General features: G+C 40.6%; 1 protein-coding gene across 2 annotated transcripts in view; it reads left to right on the forward strand.

Annotated features, from left to right (window-relative positions):
- The first annotated feature begins 2,736 nt into the window (after window positions 1-2,736).
- angpt2b (angiopoietin 2b) overlaps window positions 2,737-21,048 on the forward strand; it is a 70,392-nt gene continuing 52,080 nt past the window's right edge. For both annotated transcript variants that reach the window (XM_056480448.1, XM_056480449.1), the window contains exon 1: window positions 2,737-3,449. In XM_056480448.1, the coding sequence (XP_056336423.1) occupies window positions 3,168-3,449 (282 nt within the window). In that variant the 5' untranslated portion in view covers window positions 2,737-3,167. The remainder of the gene's footprint in view (window positions 3,450-21,048) is intronic.

Consider the following 21,048-nt stretch of genomic DNA (forward strand, 5'->3'; position numbering starts at 1 on the left):
AATGATGCCCAGCGGTCAGAGCAATCCAGAGCAGTATCCCAGTAGGTCTGATTCAAAGAAGAAGAAATAAGTAGCAGATTCTTCAACAATCAGTTGCATTCATTTGCAGAGCAGATGTGGTTCAGTCAACCAGATGCTTGCTTTTTATTGCGAGACCCAGTCTGAGATCACTACACTGTTAAAAAAAGCTGAAAAGTACAAATTAATCAATTTTCTTGTTAAAATACTGCAGCATATACAGTATGGTAGAAAAATGTGTCGTTTAAAAGTAAAGCAAAGTAAATTCTTTTTTTTTCTCGCTGGTTCGAGTCCCAGCTGGGCCATGCTGGAAGGGCATCCGCAGCGTAAAACATGTGCTGGATAAGTTGGCGGTTCATTCCGCTGTGTTGACCCCAGATTAATGAAGGAACTAAGCTGAAAAGAATGTGAATGAATAAATAAATCAATGAAGCATGTATTACCAAACTACTACTAAAATAGTTGAGACCCCCCGATCGTCAATGTATAATTCGCACACTGACCCAACCTCACAAATGTTTTTATAAAGTTTTGCATAATGAGGACCAACTAAATTTCAATAAGGTCAAAAATACGCACACACACACATGTACACGGTAGGTTTAATGTTTTATGGGGACTTCCCTTAGCGTTTAGGAAGTTTATACCGTACAAGCTTTATACTCTGTCCTTTATCTCAACCCTAACTTTAAACCCAACCTCACAAAAAACTATTATAAAGTTTTACAATGTCATATTGCTACATTTATGGATGATTTATAATGCAGTTTCATAATGGGAACCAAAAAAGTTTCCACAAGATCAAAAATTTTACAAATTTAATCCGTGATGAACAGCTGACAGATTGCCTCGGTATGGATGAATTTTCCGCTGTTACCAGTTTGTCCAGTAGCTCACCATGTATGTTGACGGAATTGAGACGCAGAGTGAGTGAGTTGACCATGACAATGTGTTTCAAGTCTGGCGAAGAAGTTTCAAAAAACAAAAGCTATAAATCAAATAAACAAGGTCAATCAGTGCATTTTAAAACACTATTGGTTGGGTTTAGGGAGGGTGGGGGTGATTGGGCGGTTGGTCAGTCAGTAAGTCAGTCAGTTGTCAATGGCCTCTGGTGGATTTACGTGAGAACAGCAGGTGCGAATGGCACTCACTTGAGAATTTTGAGATCTGAAAATACGTACACAGCGGCCTCTGTTGGATTCGTGAAAAAAAAAACTGCAAAAAAACGTAGCTCCTGGGACGTATTTTGCTCTCTCTAGAAATGTATATAGGGGTACGTAATCAGAATGAGCCTGGGTTGCCATTTTCATAATGGGAACCAAAAAAAATTGGTCAAAAACATTTCAAATTTGTTTCGTGATGAACTTAATTACAAACCAAGACCACACACATGGACACACACATCGAATTTTCATGTTTTATGGGGACTTCCCATAGGATGTTTATACTGTACAAACTGTATATTCTGTCCACACACACACACACACACACACACACACACACACAGTATTATAAGGTTTTACAATGTCATATTACTACATTCATGTATGATTTATAATGCAGTTTCATAATGGGGACCAAAAAAGTTTCAACAAGATCAAAAATGTTATAAATTTGGTCTGTGATGAACTTGAATACTATGACCACACACACACAGCTAATAAACAATTAATACATACAATCAATTATGATTCCTTTTTAAACACTGGTATTGTGTCGTCTAAAAATGAATTTAAATGACAATTAAGAACATGGCACCTTATTTGTTATTTAATGCAAAAATACTCTAAATTACAACATTTCAAATTTGGAAGCCATTGCCGTTGGTAGAGCACGTAATAATAATAATAATGGGTGTCACGGTGGCGCAGTGGGTAGCACGATCGCCGATCGTGCTACCGGTTGCTGGATAGAGTCACGGCTCGGTCAGTTGATGTTTCTGTGTGGAGTTATCATGTTCTCCCTGTGTTTGCTTGGGTTCTTCCGGGTGCTCCGGTTTCCCCCACAATCCAAAGACGTGCACTATAGGTGAATTGACTAATCTAAATTGGCCGTAGTGTATGTGTGTGGATGAGTGTGTATGGGTTGTTTCCCAGTACTGGGTTGTAACTGGAAGGGCAATGTAAAAAATATACTGGATAAGTTGGCGGCTCATTCCGCTGTGGCGACCCCTGACTAATAAAGGGACTAAGCTGAAAGAAAATGAATGAATGAATGAATAAATGAATAATAATAATAATAATGATAATAATAAATGCATATTTTCTCAGATTTCATATGCATAAAGTTCACAGCATACCACTGCAGCGGCACCCCATAGGGAGAGACTCATCAGATCATTGCCTCCAAAGCTCAAAAATCCCAGTTTAACCCCTGCTAATGCCTTACATCATCATGTCCCGCTTATTTGCCTTTGTAGCAGTGCAGGTGTGGAGCCACAAGCCATCACTGAGAGGCAGAGCCGACAGGGGGTCGAACGTGAGGAAAGGGGGTTAATGAAAAGGGAATGTTCACTGTTTGGCTTGTTTTGTGTGTGTTGGTGGTGCTGCCGCTGGTTGCTTTGGGCATTTTTAGGCTTCCATTCTCAAAATGCTGAGAAAGGGAATGGGGGAGTGTGTAACAGACGGAGAGACAGAGAGAGTTAGAGAAAGAGAGGGTGGGGGGGTGAGTGATTATGTGTCAAAAGAAGGGATGTTAGACTCAGTCTTTAAAAAGCTCTGGCACTGAGTTCAGAAGTTCTCAAACTCAAAGCATCCAAGGCAGGATTGTCATTCGAACGAGACTGAAAAACTATTGAGAGGGTAAATAAACAGAGAGGATGTTTCTGTTGCTGAGCTGTCCTGAGTGTAAAGTGAGCGAGGAATAGCAAACAATCTCGCTCTTTCAGGCTGCTGTCTGGATATCGTTGCTTTTAAATTTACTGCATTTTTCTTTTTTTGGCAAACAGCACTACAAGTGAAAAAAACGACTCCCTGGAGCGACCCATCAAGAAAAGAAAAAGAAGCAGAACTTGAACTCCGAACTTCAGAAAAGTCAAAAGTGCTAATCCGAGAGAAACGCTCTCTTCAAACCTGCTTTCCAGAGGAGTGACCGCAGTATTTCATCCATCCTTGGATTATAACTTTCCCCAGTGTCTGCGTTTTCCTGGGATGGGCAGCCTGCCGTGTCTGTGCTACCTGGCAGCAGCAGTGGCGGTGGCGATTGGCTCGGAGCGACGGCAACACCAGGTGCAGCATGGCCCCTGCCGCTACACTTTTATCCTGCCAGAGGTGGAGCAGTGCCGGCCTGCGGGAGACTTCCAGGTGACCAACTCCCTCCAGCGGGACTCACCCTCAGCCCCCGAGTCGCCCCATGCTGAACCCAGCTGGCAGGAAAGGAAGCTGGAGACCCTAGAGAGCGCCACCGAGAACAATACGCAGTGGCTGCAGAAGGTAGTGAATTAGCTTTGTACTCCTGAACCTCATTCTGTCTGATTCCAGCTCTTCTTTTTGTGGAACCAGGGGATCATAAAATGGGTCACAGGTTCGTCCTGGTCATGTATCACAGGGAAAATAGTCATGGTGTTTTTAATTCTTAAACTACATTTCAGCATTAGATTTTTAGTGGACTGATAGATTATGATAGGGTAAAAGTAAATCGGGATTAGAAGCTTGCATATGTGCAAAAACACAAGTAAAATATCTGCTGGTAGACTATCTATTTTTGTTCACTCAACTTAACTTAGTTAAGTCATCTTGTTGCATTGCCACAGTTAAGTTGTATTGACTTAATTTTATAAGTTTTCTTAATTTAAAATGTTTAGTTGACAGAGTTAAATAATTGACCCTACATCTTATTTCAACTTAACTGGACTTGCAAAGTGTAGTTTTAATAGGTTAACTAACATTATCAAGTTAGCAGAATTGCCAAGTTTAGTTTAAATATATTAACTTACATTTTCAAGTTTACTGAACTTAATCTAGCAGCTTTTTTCAATTAGAAGCAGAACAGACATTACACATTTTATTAAAGTTTTTTACTCCTAATTTAGCAATTAAACACAATGTACCTGCAGTATAATTGTCTTTACAAAGTATTTTTGTACAAAATAATTGTAAAGTAAAAGTAATCTCAAAAGGAGAAAGAAAAAATAATAACTGTGAAACTCTAAAATACACAACTAATACAGGCTCTGGGAAAAAAAATGACACCAGAACTTGGAAGATTATGAAATATGATCTCAACATCATTATTTCAATGTAATTTTAAGTGAGTGTAGATATCTGCTCCAGTGTTCATCAACAGTTTCTGATTTCCAGGAGTCATTCCTCTGCTCAGCTCTTCTTCAGAATCTGTGTGCTGTATAAAAACATGCCAAACGATAAAAAATCTTTTCATTTTTTTCTTTACATTACAAAATTTAAAACACTAAAGCTGAAAGACAAACACAACATGTACACCAAATCTTATTTACCTACAAATCATTACTTGCATGATGGCAGTGCTTCAGCTTTTAGTGTCTTATGACAATTTGTTGATTAGTTGTAGAGAAACTTGCAGTTCCACTTAATTTATCAACACCAAATGCCCCACACTGCTTGAAGTAATTCTTAAAAAAAATTAAATAAAAATAAATTATATATATATATATATATATATATATATATATATATATATATATATATATATATATATATATATATATATATATATATATATATATATATATATAAACATATAATAAAATAATAAAAACATATTTAATAAATAGTGTACACAGTCAAAATCAGAGTAATCAGTAAATATTTGAAACAAATTTATTGAAATCTTTCAAATTTATTTGTCTACTGTTGCTTAAATATTGCAAATTCAAACCTAAAACAAACTTTACTAAGCTTTATAAATGTGGCCAAGCTCCACGTATTAGCAAAGGTCTAATCTATTCTAGAAACATTTATACTGGGAACAATACATTGCCAATCAGTTCATGTATGTAATTTTACATTATAGCACAAATTTGAAGAGGCATTACTCACTAAATGTGACGAATGAACATTTAAAAATTCTGGTGAAAAATATCCCATGTGTCTGACTTCTTTTAGTATTTAACTGGCAGTTGGCCAACTGACTTAATTGTGCATATTCCACCACCTGCTGGATTGGAAGTATGGTGAGCAACTAAAGGATGCTGTGTTAAAAGCATGTTTGTAATTTGAGTGGACACACTATATTACATTCTAGTTGAGGTAGTGAAATCTTTATGTTGAAAAAACAAAAATGAGGAATTGTTTTTTTACAGCGTGTACACTGTTATTTACCAACATTAACTCGCAATATTCAAAGCTTTGTGACTAGAGGGCAACATTTGCCTGGAAGTGCATGGGTCATATTAAAGTTTTCTAAGTTTGCAAAATGTGACATTAAATAGAACACTTAATTTACTTATTAAACACTTACTAAATAGAAATTACTCATTATTTGCAGTCAACAAAGACCATCTGTAGACTTTTCCTGGCTCCTGGAAGGATCAGCACCACAAGCTGTCTGTCTGTCTGTCTGTCTGTCTTATCTATCTATCTATCTATCTATCTATCTATCTATCTATCTATCTATCTATCTATCTATCTATCTATCTATCTATCTATCTATCTATCTATCTATCTATCTATCTATCTATCTATCTGTCTGTCTGTCTGTCTGTCTGTCTGTCTGTCTGTCTGTCTGTCTGTCTGTCTGTGTCTGTCTGTCTGTCTGTCTGTCTGTCTGTCTATCTATCTATCTATCTATCTCCATTCGTCTGTCCATCCGTCCGTCCGTCCATCCATCCATCCATCCATCCATCCATCCATCCATCCATCCATCCATCCATCCATCCATCCATCCATCCATCCATCCATCTGTCTGTCTGTCTGTCTGTCTGTCTGTCTATCTGTCTGTCTGTTCATCTATCCATCCATTTTTCTATCCATTTATCTGACCTTCAAGGTTGTGAAATATACAACTTGTTTCTGTCAAAGTGTCAAAGAGATGAAAGAGTGTGCTTTCTATGGGTGATTTGTCAAGCCCACTCACCTGTGTGAGGCACATTTTGCTTGGGGTTTTTGTAAGGTGAGGGAGTGAAGAAGGGGTCCTGGTTTTGAATCCTTGATGACAGGGTTATGGTTAAAATTAGAGATGGGTTTTTAGTTGTCGTTTGAATGATATCAGCTCACAAAGCATGAATTATAGTTATACTAGTGAATTACAGCCCACAAACGTGAAAAGCATAAACATTTAGACATTTAAAAAGCTAATTTATGCAAATATCTGTCCTGTCCATGCTATGAAATAGATAATTTTGGAGTTCACAGAAATGTGAACACTTTTAGGCTTTGATTGGATGGGAATTTGGAACAATAAATAATTTTGATACTTATTTGGATCGCCACTTGATATCTAATGTAAATTCTGGATCCTGAAGTAAAACCACTTGAGAGCAAGTTTACGTGCATTATTTATGCTTGTGCACTATAGATGAGTCCCAATCTGCATTATGCATTATCCTCACAAGGTTACTGAATTTGGGAAGGAGACAGAGAGAGAAGTAAATCCTGAACATTTTTTTTCATAGTTTAAGCAAGATTTCCGGTGTTGTGAAGATTTTGTAAGACTGGTGGACAGTTTGTCAGCATCTAAAAGTGGAAAGACAAGGATTTGGACTCCATTAAGGGCCAGATTCATTTCTCTCTGTCATATTTTTAGAGCAAAATCTCTAACATAAAACAGGAGCTTCGAGCCTGCCTTGTGCAAAGTGTCTATTTCTACCTCATCTAACCCTTTAAAAATAACTCTTCGCTGATGTAATCAAACGCAGTCAGGCTGATGCTGCATTTACATTTATTCATTTAGCAGGCTCTTTTATCCAAAGTTTGGACATAAAATATTCTGCCTCATTAAATAATATTTTGACTTTGATAAATCCATTTAGCTTAGATGTCACCATGTTTTAGATTCCCTGCCAATTGTTACAGTGCCTTTCTGACAAACAAAATTCAGCCTTATCTCCAAAACATTCTGTTTGCAAAGGATATTGCTCTTTTTAAAGATACCAACAGTTAAAACCTGCAGATTATTGTGTGGATGGTTGAGATAATGTTGTTTTTGCAGTGAAGGTCATTTAAAGCCTGATAACATTATGGCACAGTCATTTCCTACAGTGATTCAAATAAATTGTGTGTTTTGAGTCAGTTTATCTCTGTGCCATTTGCACAATGTTTTCAATGAGAAGGTCATTACTTGTCACATCACAGCAGATTTGGCTATTTGAGAGCTTTGAAAAGCAAGAACATAGTGCTAGGGGTGTGCAATAGTGACAAAATAATGATTTCTTGTATTTTTGATTGCTTTAAAAATGCCAGTAGATGGCAGACTGACTTAACAAGTGATTCAATGATTAATTCAAAATGGCTGATTGATCTAGAAACAAAGTAATTCTTTATAAATCCTTGACTCTCTTAATATGTGTAATCATGGAAGAATGTGATACAATAATCATTCATTCATTCACCATCAACTATGTGTCGCCACCAACTATTCCGGCATATGTTTTATGCAGTGGATGCCTTTCCAGGCAACTCGCATTCCTCACATTCACATGAACACAAAGAATCAAATGTGCAAAATTAAGCTATTAGATTCTACAGCGCTAATCACTAATAGTGAAAGTTTGAAGTATCTCTTATCTTGCTGTGACTAGTTGATCATAGTTTACGTCGTCATTTGGATTTGATACATCATTTCAGTGTTGAGATGTGAATTGATTGCTGGAGTTCTAATCAAACTTAAACTTGGATTTGTAAGTTAGTTGTTTTGGCTTTTTACTCATAATCCTTATTGTTTTCAGAATTGTGTGCTATAAACGAGCAATTGTTAGTTATAAAGTCTCTTTCTTACAATTTTGACAACACAGATAGATAAATCTTGCCATAATGCTGGTTATCATTCCATGTTTTGAATAAATTTTCAACGATACCTTACTACAATACCCCCAAATCATGTTTTACTAGTAACTTTGCAAGTACAACCCCAAATCAGAAAACATTGGCGAAGTATAGAAAACAGAAATAAAAAAATGAAAGATATTTCTAAATTTACTTTGACTTGTTTTTCATTGCAGACAATACAACAGCACATTATTTAATGGGTTCCTCATGAATTTTATTGTTTGTTTTTTAAAACAAAACATTCTAATTTTCAAAAATGTTGTGAAGCTTTTGGACTTTTCTTATTTGGTTTGGAGCACACAGTGTCTATTTTCCCCAAAACAATACCTGAAATAATGATTCATCTTACAGATGAATGAGGATTCTTGATGCAGTGCCTCCTGAGGGATTGTAGATGAAGGTTGTTCAGCTATGGCTTCCGCCCTTGTCCTTTTTTCACAATAAAATTCCTTCAGATTCCTTGAATCTTTTAATTATGTTATGCAGGTGGAATATCCAAATGTATTCCTATCTTTCTTTAAGGAAAATAGTTTTAAAACATTCTAATAATTTACTCATATATTTGTTGGCAAACTGGCGATCCTTAGCCCATCTTTGCTCCTAAAGGACTAGACCTTTCTGTGATGCTGGTTTTGTACCAAATCATAACTACAATCACCTGTTGATATCACCTGTATCAAATCACATAATTATATAAACAATTTAGCCCTAAATTTCTCCTGACCCAACTTTTTTTTTGGAATATGTTAATTTGGAGATCCCTACTTCCTTTTTGATTAGCATTTTCCTTACTGACCCAACTTTTTTTTTTTTTTTGGAATATGTTAATTTGGAAATCACTGCTTCATTTTTTATTAGCATTTTCCATACTGCCCCAACTTTTTTCTGGTTTGGGGTTGTATTGAAGCTTCTAATCATAATTTAGATGTAACCTCTCATAATTAGTCCACTAAACTTCTGAGTTTAGATCTTAAAATTATGGGAAAACATTCTGAGAATTGTGAGTTTTATGATGCAGTTGCAAGAAAAAAATTACAATTGTAAGTTTTTACAACGTGCCTAACATAAACCCATCATAAACTTTCATCATTTGACTTATGAGTCATTCCAGCTGCCTTTCTAATAGGCTACAGCAGTGTTTCCCAACCCTGTTCCTGAAGCCACACCAACAGTATACATTTTCAACCTCTCCCTAATCAAACCCACCTGAATCAACTTATCATAACATCAGAAGAGACTCCAACACCTGAAGTTAATGGGTCAGAAAAGGGAGACATCCAAAATATGTACTGTTGGTGTGCCTCCAGGAACAGGGTTGGGAAACACTGGGCTACAGCATATCATGCAGTGAATGCTTTTGGACTGTCAAGACGTCTTTTGTTTATTTGCCTAATGAGTGACATACTGGACAATGCCAGCTTTCACATCATTAAAAACAATTTGTTCTAATGATTCTTATCATTATTATCGTAGACAATAAAAAAAAAAATCACACTCCATACCTGTAAAATATGCTAAAACATCATTTTACATGTCCTGCCAGACTTTGTCCTTCTCTGCCTGTCACCCAAACTATAGGCTGTCTGGAAATCTGTCTCCTTCTTCAGGCCTCCCATTGGATCGTTCTATAAAAATATGGAAACAGAGGGGGCTTAGTATTATACGTGCACACAAAAAAGCCTCCTGCATGCCAGAGAATTACAAAAAGGGTCAAAAGCGCTCATGTGTCGGCTCGCTTTTCCATTTTACAGGCCGTACATCTGGTACAAGATGCATTTAACTGACAGTAGGAGGTATGGAGGAAAAAAATGGTAAAGCGGCTACTATATCTCAGAAATTGTGGTCCAGACAGACCCACTTGACATGCCTATATGCACGCTTTCACCAGCAGGCCAAATGTTGTATAAATTATTATTTCACTCCCTCTCCGGTCATTGAGTGCAGTGAGTGGAAGGAGCAGCAGCTTCCTGAGCATTGGAGAACGTTGACCTCTGGCCCGCTGCTGAGTGGATTGTACTGGCTTTTCAACACCACTGACGATCTGCTTTGCATATGCATCACTAGACTTTCCGGCCAGAGGCCACACATGAGATGGTGTATTTGTATCACACACCATCCTCCCACATGGTTATCTGACCCTTGGGGTCTCCTTGAACCCCCCTAAAGAAAACATGAGCTAATCCTGTATGTTCTTCAATGAAATTCCGATGAGAGAACAAACATGGTGAATTACATGTCATGGATTTTTGAGGAGCTTATTCTGCTTAGCCTCCTGACTTCTGTCGAATTACATTCATTCTGTGGGTGGTCAATATGAGGGTGTTTATGCTGTTTTAGGTTTAATATGTGGGAAATTTAACTCGAAACCATGTTTACTCTCAAAGGTTTTCAGAATTTACATGATATACTTTGCTATAACTTAAATTTCTTGATTTTTTTGCAATTCGTATTAGATTTATACAATGCAGAGAAGTCTGCTTGGCAAATGTGCTTAGAAATAAGGTTAGATTTCCTCAAGTGTTGAGAAAGACTTTTAAAAATAATTTTTATATATAATGATTTAAATATGGGGTGACCCAGTGGCGCAGTAGGTAGTCTCACAGCAAAAAGGTTGCTGGTTCGAGCCTCGGCTGGGTCAGTTGGCGTTTCTGTGTGGAGTGTGCATGTTCTCCCTGCGTTCGCGTGGGTTTCCTCCGGGTGCTCTGGTTTCCCCCACAGTCCAAAAGTATGTGGTACAGGTGAATTGGGTAGGCTAAATTGTCTGTAATGTATGAGTGTGAATGAGTGTGTGAATGTGTATAGATTTTTCCCAGAGACGGATTGCGGTTGGAAGGGCATCCGCTGCGTAAAACATATGCTGGATAAGTTGGCGGTTCATTCCACTGTGGCGACCCTAGATTAATAAAGGGACTAAGCCGAAAATGAATGAATGAATGATTTAAATATGGTGATGCGGTGGCGCAGTGGGTAGCACGTTCGCCTCACAGACGGTCGCTGGTTCGAGCCTCGGCTGAGTCAGTTGGCATTTCTGTGTGGAGTTTGCATGTTCTTCCCATGTTTGTGTGGGTTTCCTTCGGGTACTCCGGTTTCCCCCACAAGTCCAAAAACATGTGGTACAGGTGAATTGGGTATGCTAAAATTGACCGTAGTGTATGACTGTGAATGAGTGTGTATGGATGTTTCCCAGTGATGGGTTGCGGCTGGAAAGGCATCCGCTGCATAAATCATATGCTGGATAAGTTGGCGGTTCATTCCACTGTGGCGACCACAGACTAATAAAGGGACTAAGCCGAAAAGAAAATGAATGAATGAATGACTGATTTAAATATCTGGCCTCAGGAATACCACAAGTGTCACGTGAGCTTTGCATGTCCAATCAGATGGTATATTTGCCATAGAATGCATAGATACAATATGTTAAATTGTTAATTGAATTCTAAATAGTAGGTTTGTGGCTTAGGTAAGTGTCACCGTACCTTGCGTTCTTGCTCTCTTCTCCTACCATGCTTTACAGACTACCTCTTTCTACCTGTTTTTATTTGCAGTCACAGGAGCACCAGTCATTTCTGCTAATTCTTTCCACCTGCCTGTTATTCCCTTTTCCCCCTATTTATAGCACGTCATTTCCCTTCATGTTTGTCAGTATGTTGTCATTTGTGTGTCTGTGCGAAGCACTCCGTTACTCACCTTGTGTTTGTGTCCAGGACTGCCATTGAGCGAGCATCCCGTTGTTCTGGGTTTTGTTCCTGACGCACCCTCAGCGTTCACCCAACTGGGTTAATTTGGTTTTGTACTTTCCTTGAGACTCGCTCCTTAAATAAAGACATTATTTCTTCTGCATTTGAGTTCACCTCTTCATTGCCCGTGACAGGAACATACTGACCAACATGGACTCAGCAGAAGACGCTGATATTCGCCGAGCGCTCGCCCAACAAGGCGCTTTGCTGGGGCGACAACAGGAGGAAATCGCGGCCTCCCACCAGGCATTCGCAGAGGTGTCCCAACAACTGGCTGCGCTCGCCGAGCGCCTTAATCAGCTGCAGCTTGCCCTCTCGAATCCTCCAGCAGCTCTCCCTAATCCTCCAGCGGCTCTTCCGGATCCTCCAGCGGCTGCATCGTCGGAACAGGCGATAACCTCTTCACGACAGGCAGAACCTCGACTCAACCCACCCGCCGCTTACTCTGGTGAGCCCCGACACTTGTCGATCTTTTTTGTCCCAGTGTTCCCTCACCTTCTCGCTCCAGCCATCTTGCTTCCCCACAGAGACTTCCAAGGTTGCCTTTACTATAACTCTCTTGATTGGCCGGGCCAGAGAATGGGGCACGGCGATGTGGGACAACAAGAACGAATGCTGTACATCTTTTAAAGCTTTCTCCGACGAACTCAAGAAAGTGTTCGACCGTTCCCCGCTGCAGACTGAGAATGCGAGAGCACTAGCGGCACTTCAACAGGCGGACCGATCAGTGGCGGATTATTCCATTGAGTTCCGCACCCTGGCGGAGAACAGCGGCTGGAATGCCAAGGCTCAATGGGACCACTTCCTTCACGGCTTGGCGGAGTACGTTAAGGACGAGATCTTCTCGCTCGAGCTGCCGTCCAGTCTCGATGGACTCGTCGATCTCGCCATCCGGGTCGACAACCGGCTCGCGCTCAGGGCGCGTCATCGCAGAGGCGGAGTCAACGAGTGTTCAGCTAGGAACACCGGCGCGCTGGATGTTCTCGTGGCACAACACCCCGAGTTTTCGGAGGAGGAGCCGATGCAAGTCGGAAGAGCTCGTTTGTCGGCGACGGAGCGACGCTTCCGCATTTCTAACCGTCTCTGCCTTTACTGCGGGGAGGCGGGGCATCAGGTGACCTCGTGCCCTATCAGAGAGCGGCGTAAGCCATCTAAGGGCGGATTAACGGTGAGCACCGCGAACACACGTGCACTGCCTGGGGGTCGGGCGTCACTCCAGGCCTGGTTAAATATTAAGGGGTTTGTTAAGCAGGTGTCTGCCCTTATTGATTCCGGTGCTGAAGGGGACTTTATGGACTTAGACTTGGCTAAACGACTGGGGATTGCTATGGTCGCTCTGGATAACCCCATTTCAGCCAAAACTCTTTGTGGCTCTCACCTAGCTGTGATAACCCACTGCACTATTCCCCTCACACTCACACTGTCAGGCAATCACGTGGAGCAGTTACAGTTTCTCCTCATTCACTCTCCCACGGCCCCCTTAGTGTTGGGTCACACCTGGCTAGTCAAGCACAACCCTCATATTGATTGGGCTCTCAGTTCTGTATCTTCTTGGAGTCCCTATTGTTTGTCTCAATGTCTTGGCTCTGCATGTTCTCCCCTTTCTTCTCGTTCTATGTTACAGGAGGAGGTGAGCGTGACTGGCGTACCTGTCGTTTACCATGATTTGAGAGCGGTATTTAGTAAGTCCCGGGCTTCATCGCTTCCTCCGCACCGCCCGTACGACTGTGCTATCGACCTATTACCTGGCACTTCTCCACCTAGGGGGCGTCTATACTCTCTGACTAGACCCGAGAGGGAGGCCATGGAGAAGTACATCCACGATTCTCTAGCAGCAGGTATTATACGTCCTTCTTCCTCTCCAGCTGGGGCCGGGTTCTTTTTTGTGGAGAAAAAGGATGGATCTCTGCGCCCCTGCATTGATTATCGGGGGTTGAATGACATCACGGTAAAGAACCGTTATCCATTGCCACTGATGTCATCAGCCTTCGATCTCCTGCAGGGGGCAACCATCTTTACCAAATTAGATCTCCGCAACGCCTATCACCTAGTTCGGATTAGGCAGGGGGACGAATGGAAGACCGCCTTTAACACCCCCACTGGTCATTTCGAGTATCTTGTTATGCCTTTTGGGCTCTCCAACTCACCGGCGGTCTTCCAGGCACTCGTCAATGACGTGCTCCGGGACATGGTCAATAATTTTGTGTTCGTCTATCTTGATGACATTCTGATTTTTTCCAAGAATGAACAGGAGCATGTCCAGCACGTCAGGCGGGTGCTTCAGCGGCTGCTGGAGAATCGTTTATTCGCCAAGGTGGAGAAGTGTGACTTCCATACACAGTCGGTTTCGTTCCTGGGGTTTGTTCTGTCGCCTGACGGATTGCAAATGGATCCTGCCAAGGTAAAAGCAGTTGCGGATTGGCCCACCCCAGACAGTCGCAAGGCGGTCCAGCGGTTTCTGGGGTTTGCCAATTTTTACAGGCGATTCATACGCAATTTTAGCCAGGCTGCTCTACCTCTGATAAATCTCACCTCCATCCACAAACGATTTGAGTGGTCCCCTCAGGCCCAAACTGCCTTCTCTGAATTAAAGAGGCGCTTTATTTCCGCACCTATTTTGGTCAATCCAGACCCGTCCCGTCAGTTTGTGGTGGAGGTTGATGCATCAGAGGTGGGGGTAGGGGCCATTTTGTCCCAACGGTCACCATCTGACGACAGAATACACCCTTGTGCCTTCTTTTCCCACCGACTAACCCCTTCGGAACGAAACTATGACATCGGGAACAGGGAGTTACTGGCTGTCAGGTTGGCGTTGGGTGAGTGGCGTCACTGGCTTGAAGGATCGGGGGTTCCTTTCGTAGTCTGGACCGACCATAAGAATTTAGAATACATCAGATCTGCCAAACGACTTAATTCTCGTCAGGCTCGTTGGGCATTATTCTTTGGCCGGTTTGATTTCCACATCTCCTATCGCCCGGGGTCCAAGAACGGTAAAGCAGACGCCCTGTCACGTCTTAGTGAGGTTGAGCCCAAACCCACCTCTCCGGCTGCTGTTCTGCCACCCGAACGTGTGGTGGCAGGGGTAGCCTGGGGGGTGGAGTCTGTGGTTCTTAGAGCACTCCGCACCATCGTTACGCCCACTAAGTGCCCTAGTAACTTGCTATACGTGCCTGAGTCGGTCCGGACCAAGGTGTTACAATGGGGTCACTCATCCGAGCTAGCCTGCCACCCAGGAGTAGATCGCACCATTGGGTTAATTAAGCAACGGTTCTGGTGGCCCTCGTTAGTACGGGACACTCGTGAGTTTGTGTTGGCTTGTCCGGTCTGTGCGGTGGCTAAGAGTTCTAATCGACCCCCAGCAGGGCTTCTCCGGCCACTGCCTGTCCCTTCGCGACCCTGGTCACACATAGCGATGGACTTTGTCACGGGATTACCCCCATCCAGTGGCAACACTGTAGTCCTCACTGTGGTGGACAGATTCTCGAAGGCGGCACACTTTATTCCCCTCCCCAAATTACCTTCAGCGAGGGAGACAGCTGCCATTGTTGTAGACCACGTCTTCCGTATTCATGGCCTCCCGGTTGACGTGGTTTCAGACAGGGGTCCCCAATTTGTGTCCAGGTTTTGGGCAGAATTCTGCCGACAGCTGGGGGCGACTGCTAGCCTTTCTTCTGGGTACCACCCACAGACCAACGGCCAGGCCGAACGAACTAATCAGGACCTGGAAAGGGTCCTGCGTTGTGTGGCGTCAGGGGAACCGTCATCTTGGAGTTCCAGGTTAACCATGGTCGAATACGCATATAACTCCCTCCCCGTTTCATCTACGGGGTTGTCTCCCTTCCAGTGCTGCCTAGGCTACCAGCCCCCTCTATTCCCTTCCCAAGAACCTGATGCCGTTGTTCCCTCCGTGCATTCGTTCATTAAAAGATGCCTCCAGACATGGAGAATCGCCAGAAAGGCCCTCATCCGCACTGGCGAGAGGAACAAGGCTTCTGCGGACCGCCACCGTTCCGTGCCCCCTCTTTACGTGCGTGGCCAGAAGGTTTGGTTGTCAGCCAAAGACATTCCCCTTAGACTTCCCTCACGTAAATTGGGACCCAAATTCATCGGACCTTTTCCCATTATTAAGGTGCTCAGTCCAGTGTCGGTTCGACTCAAATTAAGCCCTCAGTTTAGAAACATTCACCCGGTCTTTCATGTATCTAAGATCAAACCTGTTCTTCGCTCCCCCCTGCAGCCCTTAACCTCTGCTCCTCCGCCTCCCAGACTGGTTGAGGGTGCACTTACATACACTGTGCGCCGTCTCCTGGATGTGAGGAGGAGAGGTAGAGGCTATCAGTATCTGGTAGACTGGAAGGGGTATGGTCCGGAGGAAAGATGTTGGATCCCAGCTCGGGATATTCTGGACCGCTCTCTCATTAACCAGTTTCATCAGGTCCATGGTGAGTCTTCAGGGAACGCCAGGGGGCGTTCTTGAGTGGAGGGGTACTGTCACCGTACCTTGCGTTCTTGCTCTCTTCTCCTACCATGCTTTACAGACTACCTCTTTCTACCTGTTTTTATTTGCAGTCACAGGAGCACCAGTCATTTCTGCTAATTCTTTCCACCTGCCTGTTATTCCCTTTTCCCCCTATTTATAGCACGTCATTTCCCTTCATGTTTGTCAGTATGTTGTCATTTGTGTGTCTGTGCGAAGCACTCCGTTACTCACCTTGTGTTTGTGTCCAGGACTGCCATTGAGCGAGCATCCCGTTGTTCTGGGTTTTGTTCCTGATGCACCCTCAGCGTTCACCCAACTGGGTTAATTTGGTTTTGTACTTTCCTTGAGACTCGCTCCTTAAATAAAGACATTATTTCTTCTGCATTTGAGTTCACCTCTTCATTGCCCGTGACAGTAAGTGCAAAAATTCTTCAGTTTTACAGGTCTGTTTCCAACCCTAAGAATTCGCCCTAACATGATATGTCTGCTTTTGACCATATTTGGAAGGGTCATAACTCAGCTGCTTATGCCAGTGCCTGATGCTCACACATACACACACAGCATGATGTACTGTGAAATACAGATGCACAAAATAATCATACACTCAAAAAAATAATGTTTGCTGTTTGATCAAACTACATATTTAAAATGAGCTGAAACAACACAATTCCTGTTTTTTTTTTCAGGATAACTTAATTGTTTTATGTTCAATCCATTTTTTTTGTAAAAACTAATAAGCTAACTTAATTTCTTCATACTATCTCAAAACAAATCTAATGTGTGGAACCCATCATTTTTTACAGTGAACTTAAAAAAAAATATTTTAACAAATTGGGTAGATTTCTGAAGTTGAAACTAGAAAGGAGGTTTGTTTTAGCTAGAAGGAGTGAGTGAAATATCTTTGTCCCACCAAAATAATTTAGTTTGCTCCTGAGTTGTGTTGTGGACGAGAATTATATGATTAAATTAAACACAAATTGAACAAATCTCAGCAGTCTACATGTGTTTGTTGCCTTACTGTGCATTCACACCGAAGGCGGCGATAGCGGCAAAGTAGTCGTAAGTCATTCATTTTCAATGGGAGATGGCGGCATTAAGCGACGAGGAGCAGCGCGGCATGTCTTCGCCGGTGTGGGCGTCGAAGAGAGTCGAAATCAAATCAACTTTATGGTAATGAGCTATCACATGGTTCGCCGGCAGGCAATCAGAATGTAGAAGTCCAACGCTTGAAAAAAGTCCAGATAACACAGTCCTGTAAACTGTGGTTCTGACCAGGGGTTTTAGTATTGCAGTTGCCCGGATTTCCAGTTATTTACTATGTTTTCTTACAGGCACTTAAATAAAAAAAGTTACTGCCGAGTTAAGGGTATGTACAAAACAGTATTGCTGCCTCAGAATATTTCAGACATATGGACACATATTGGATAAGTGGAGCAAAGCCACACCACACGTAACAGCTGGATCTTCCGTAGTTAAAATAATTTGATAAAAGGCGTGCAAAATTTTCACACTACACTCTCAGAAATAAATGTAAGCGAGCTGTCACTGGGTGGTAACTTTTCAAAAGGTACACATTTGTACTTAAAGGGTCAATATTGGTCATTTAAAAGTATATATATATATATATATATATATATATATATATATATATATATATATATATATATATATATATATATATATATATATATATATATATTTATATATATATAGAAAAGGTACCACCCCAGTGACAGCTCGCGTACCTTTATTTCTGAGAGTGTAGAAAGCAGGAATGTAAGTGATTTGCTGATATGCTGCAACGCTCTCAACGCCTTCGGTGAGAACTCACAGTTTCTACAAACATATGCAACAAATTTCACAATATACATGTTAAACTAACAAAAGTTACATTGAAACAGACCTTATGCATCTTCGGCTTGGAGCTGAATAGATTTCCTTATATTATTGTTCCTTATATCTCTCATTCTGTCATGCTGTGAACAGATGAGAGTCATCAGTTTAAGTCTCCCTTATATTGTAAAGGTAATACATGCGTACATAAACTAAACTAAAAATGGAAAAATTATCATTGTATCACTAGGAATTGTTGTGGCCAATCAAATGCTGCCTGGGGTATGCATATTAATGATCTTCCGTGGAATTTTACACACAATATTTACATAAGAATGCAGAAACATTGGTGTTTGAGGCTCACAGTGTGTCATTTTAATGTACTTAACTCGTTATTCAGCTATGCCTGTTTATCCAGATTTTCATTCTATGGCATATTTAAAATCAAATGTAAAACACATCAAATACATGATTTCAGGATCCCATATAAACATTTAAAAATGACACTTTTTATGTGTTTTCCACATTCAATATGTTTATCATACAGTACTTGTACTTTTTCTGTAAAAACTAAAAATCTTGAGTAGGGTGATCACATTAAGTTGAACTGATAGAGTCATATTAAGCACTAGTTACAAAATCTGAATAAACAAAAAACAAACAAACAAACAAACAAAAAAAACCAACAACAACAAAACACTAAAATGTATCAAAAGCAGTAGCAGCATTTAACTAAATATATTGCTTCAGAAAGTAGAAACTTAAATAAAATGGACTATACACATATTTTTAACCCCCAAACAGACTATACACACATTTATTAAGTACAAGAGTATAGAGGGTGATTCATACTTGTGTGTAAAACTAAACAAATCTGTATGCACATAGCAATTAACACAAATCCTCTTCCTCCGAAATGTTTATCCAGGCTCTATTCAGAAAATGGAGAGAAAGCAAACATGAGAAATCACAACAAGCTTACTGTGTCATAGTATTGGCACAACAAACCAAAAAAGTCTTTGTATTTATTGTTTTAGAGGTGAATAAATCACCTTTCTTTCAGGCAAGAACACGTCTCAATGTGAAATACACACAGACAGTAGCTGTTGCAGTTTCTTGGCTTCGCAACATCCTATCTTAACGCTGTTCTAATCCAAAATAATCTCCTTCGACAGATCTTCTACTTGCTTATGCAGCCTCTGTCTTCCAGTTTAAAACTGCCAAGATGCACTGACACGTCCTGAAATAAGAAAGAAAAGAAAGAGCAAAGACAGACATGGAGAACCAAGTAGGAAGTCGTGAATTAAATGTACACTTGAAAGAAACATGAAAGTGTGTTATAATTTACTAACCCTCATATCATTCTTGAACAGTTTTGGGTAAATTACTTTAAAAAAAGCGGTAGATTACAAATGCTGGAAAATTTTAATCTGATTACATTACTAATTACTTCATGTAAAAAGTACTCAGATTACTAATTACTTTACTTTGAAGTCACTTTTAAAACACAAAATATAAAAAATAAAAATAATAAATACAAAATAGACTGCAGCTCTTTTGGTATTTTAAAATTCACTGAAAAATATTACAATGGGTTGATTACAGCAACTTGAAATATTTAAAAGACTTAAAAACGTAAAATTCTCTCATCATTCACTTGTTCCAAACCTATTTGACTTTTTTTTAACATAAAAAAGACATTTAGAAGAAAACCTGTAACCATTGACATCCATAGATTGTAAAAGCACTGCAGTGTTTGGGTGTTCTGTTTGTCTAAGGTAATTTGTCAACCGAAATGTGTAAGATCCATACAAAGTATGAAGCTTATTGGTCAGTTCTTGTCGCGTGACTCACAATTTTCTACTGGTGCGTCTGGAAAATGTGAGCACGCACAATATGTGCTCCGAATATGCATGCAAGCATGCGCCTCCATTGGAAATAACGAACTAGCACGCGGAAAAGACACAATATGTGCATGGTCCCATAAGCCAGTGGTCCACAACCTTTTTATCACCGCAGACTATTCAATGCTTGACAGTTTTATTGTGGACTGGGGGTTTGGTGTTTCGTAGGTTGCTAGGCGACCAATAATCGTTTTCTCAGAGTAAGACAAACTGACAAAACATTGCTGTAACTCTGATACAAGTTTTATTTATGGAAAACATTACAAAGCACTGCAGTGTTTGGGTGTTCTGTGTTTGTCTGAGATAATTTGTCTTAGTGTATTTTCCATACAAGCTGAAGCTGAGGCGCTCGCGGGATTCATTCAACTGGGTGCGTCTGGTCTGGAAGGCACGAGCGCGTCACGCTATACTTTCCACGCAGAAACTTTCCAAAGACGTCTGTTTCTTGCTCATTTTGCTACTTGTGGGTTAAATTTGGGCGCTCAAGTGACCAAGATGTAACCAAGAACATACAGTAATTTTTCAAAATAAAAGACTTTTCAAAATAAAAGATTGTTCACACTCAGATAATAAATAAAGCAGAAAAAAATGATTAGCTATGCTTTTCTTCACATTCAGAAGATACCTTCACCCCATCCTGCATGAAAATCTAATTTAGAAAATCCAATTTAGGCTGAGTGTGGCCGCTGTGTTTTTGTGCACTGATGTCCTCCTTGTTGACGAGTATGGTCCAAATGCTTTATATTTGAGTGCTTAAACAAGTTGCTGGTCGAGTTAAAAGCACTCGAAAGTTCTTTAGACACTGGACATAGACTGCATTTCACAACATTTTAGTTTTTACACTAAATAAAATCAAAGTAATGTCTGTATTTCCACTTGAAGAAGCAGCCATTTCAGCTGGCGTTTTTCAGCAATTTAAAAGCGCATGATTATTTACTGATGCTGCAGCAGAAAATGTGATTTAAAAGAAGCATTTTTTTCTTCCAAAAACTATATTTGTAACGTAAGTAACGAAATTATACTGACTTTAGTAACTGTAATCAAATGACACTAATTTAAAATGTAATATGTTACATTTCTGCGTTTCTCAAAAATAAGTAATTAAAATACAGTAA

This window comes from Danio aesculapii, chromosome 19 (assembly GCF_903798145.1).
Source record: "Danio aesculapii chromosome 19, fDanAes4.1, whole genome shotgun sequence".
Classification (NCBI taxonomy): Eukaryota; Metazoa; Chordata; class Actinopteri; order Cypriniformes; family Danionidae; genus Danio; species Danio aesculapii.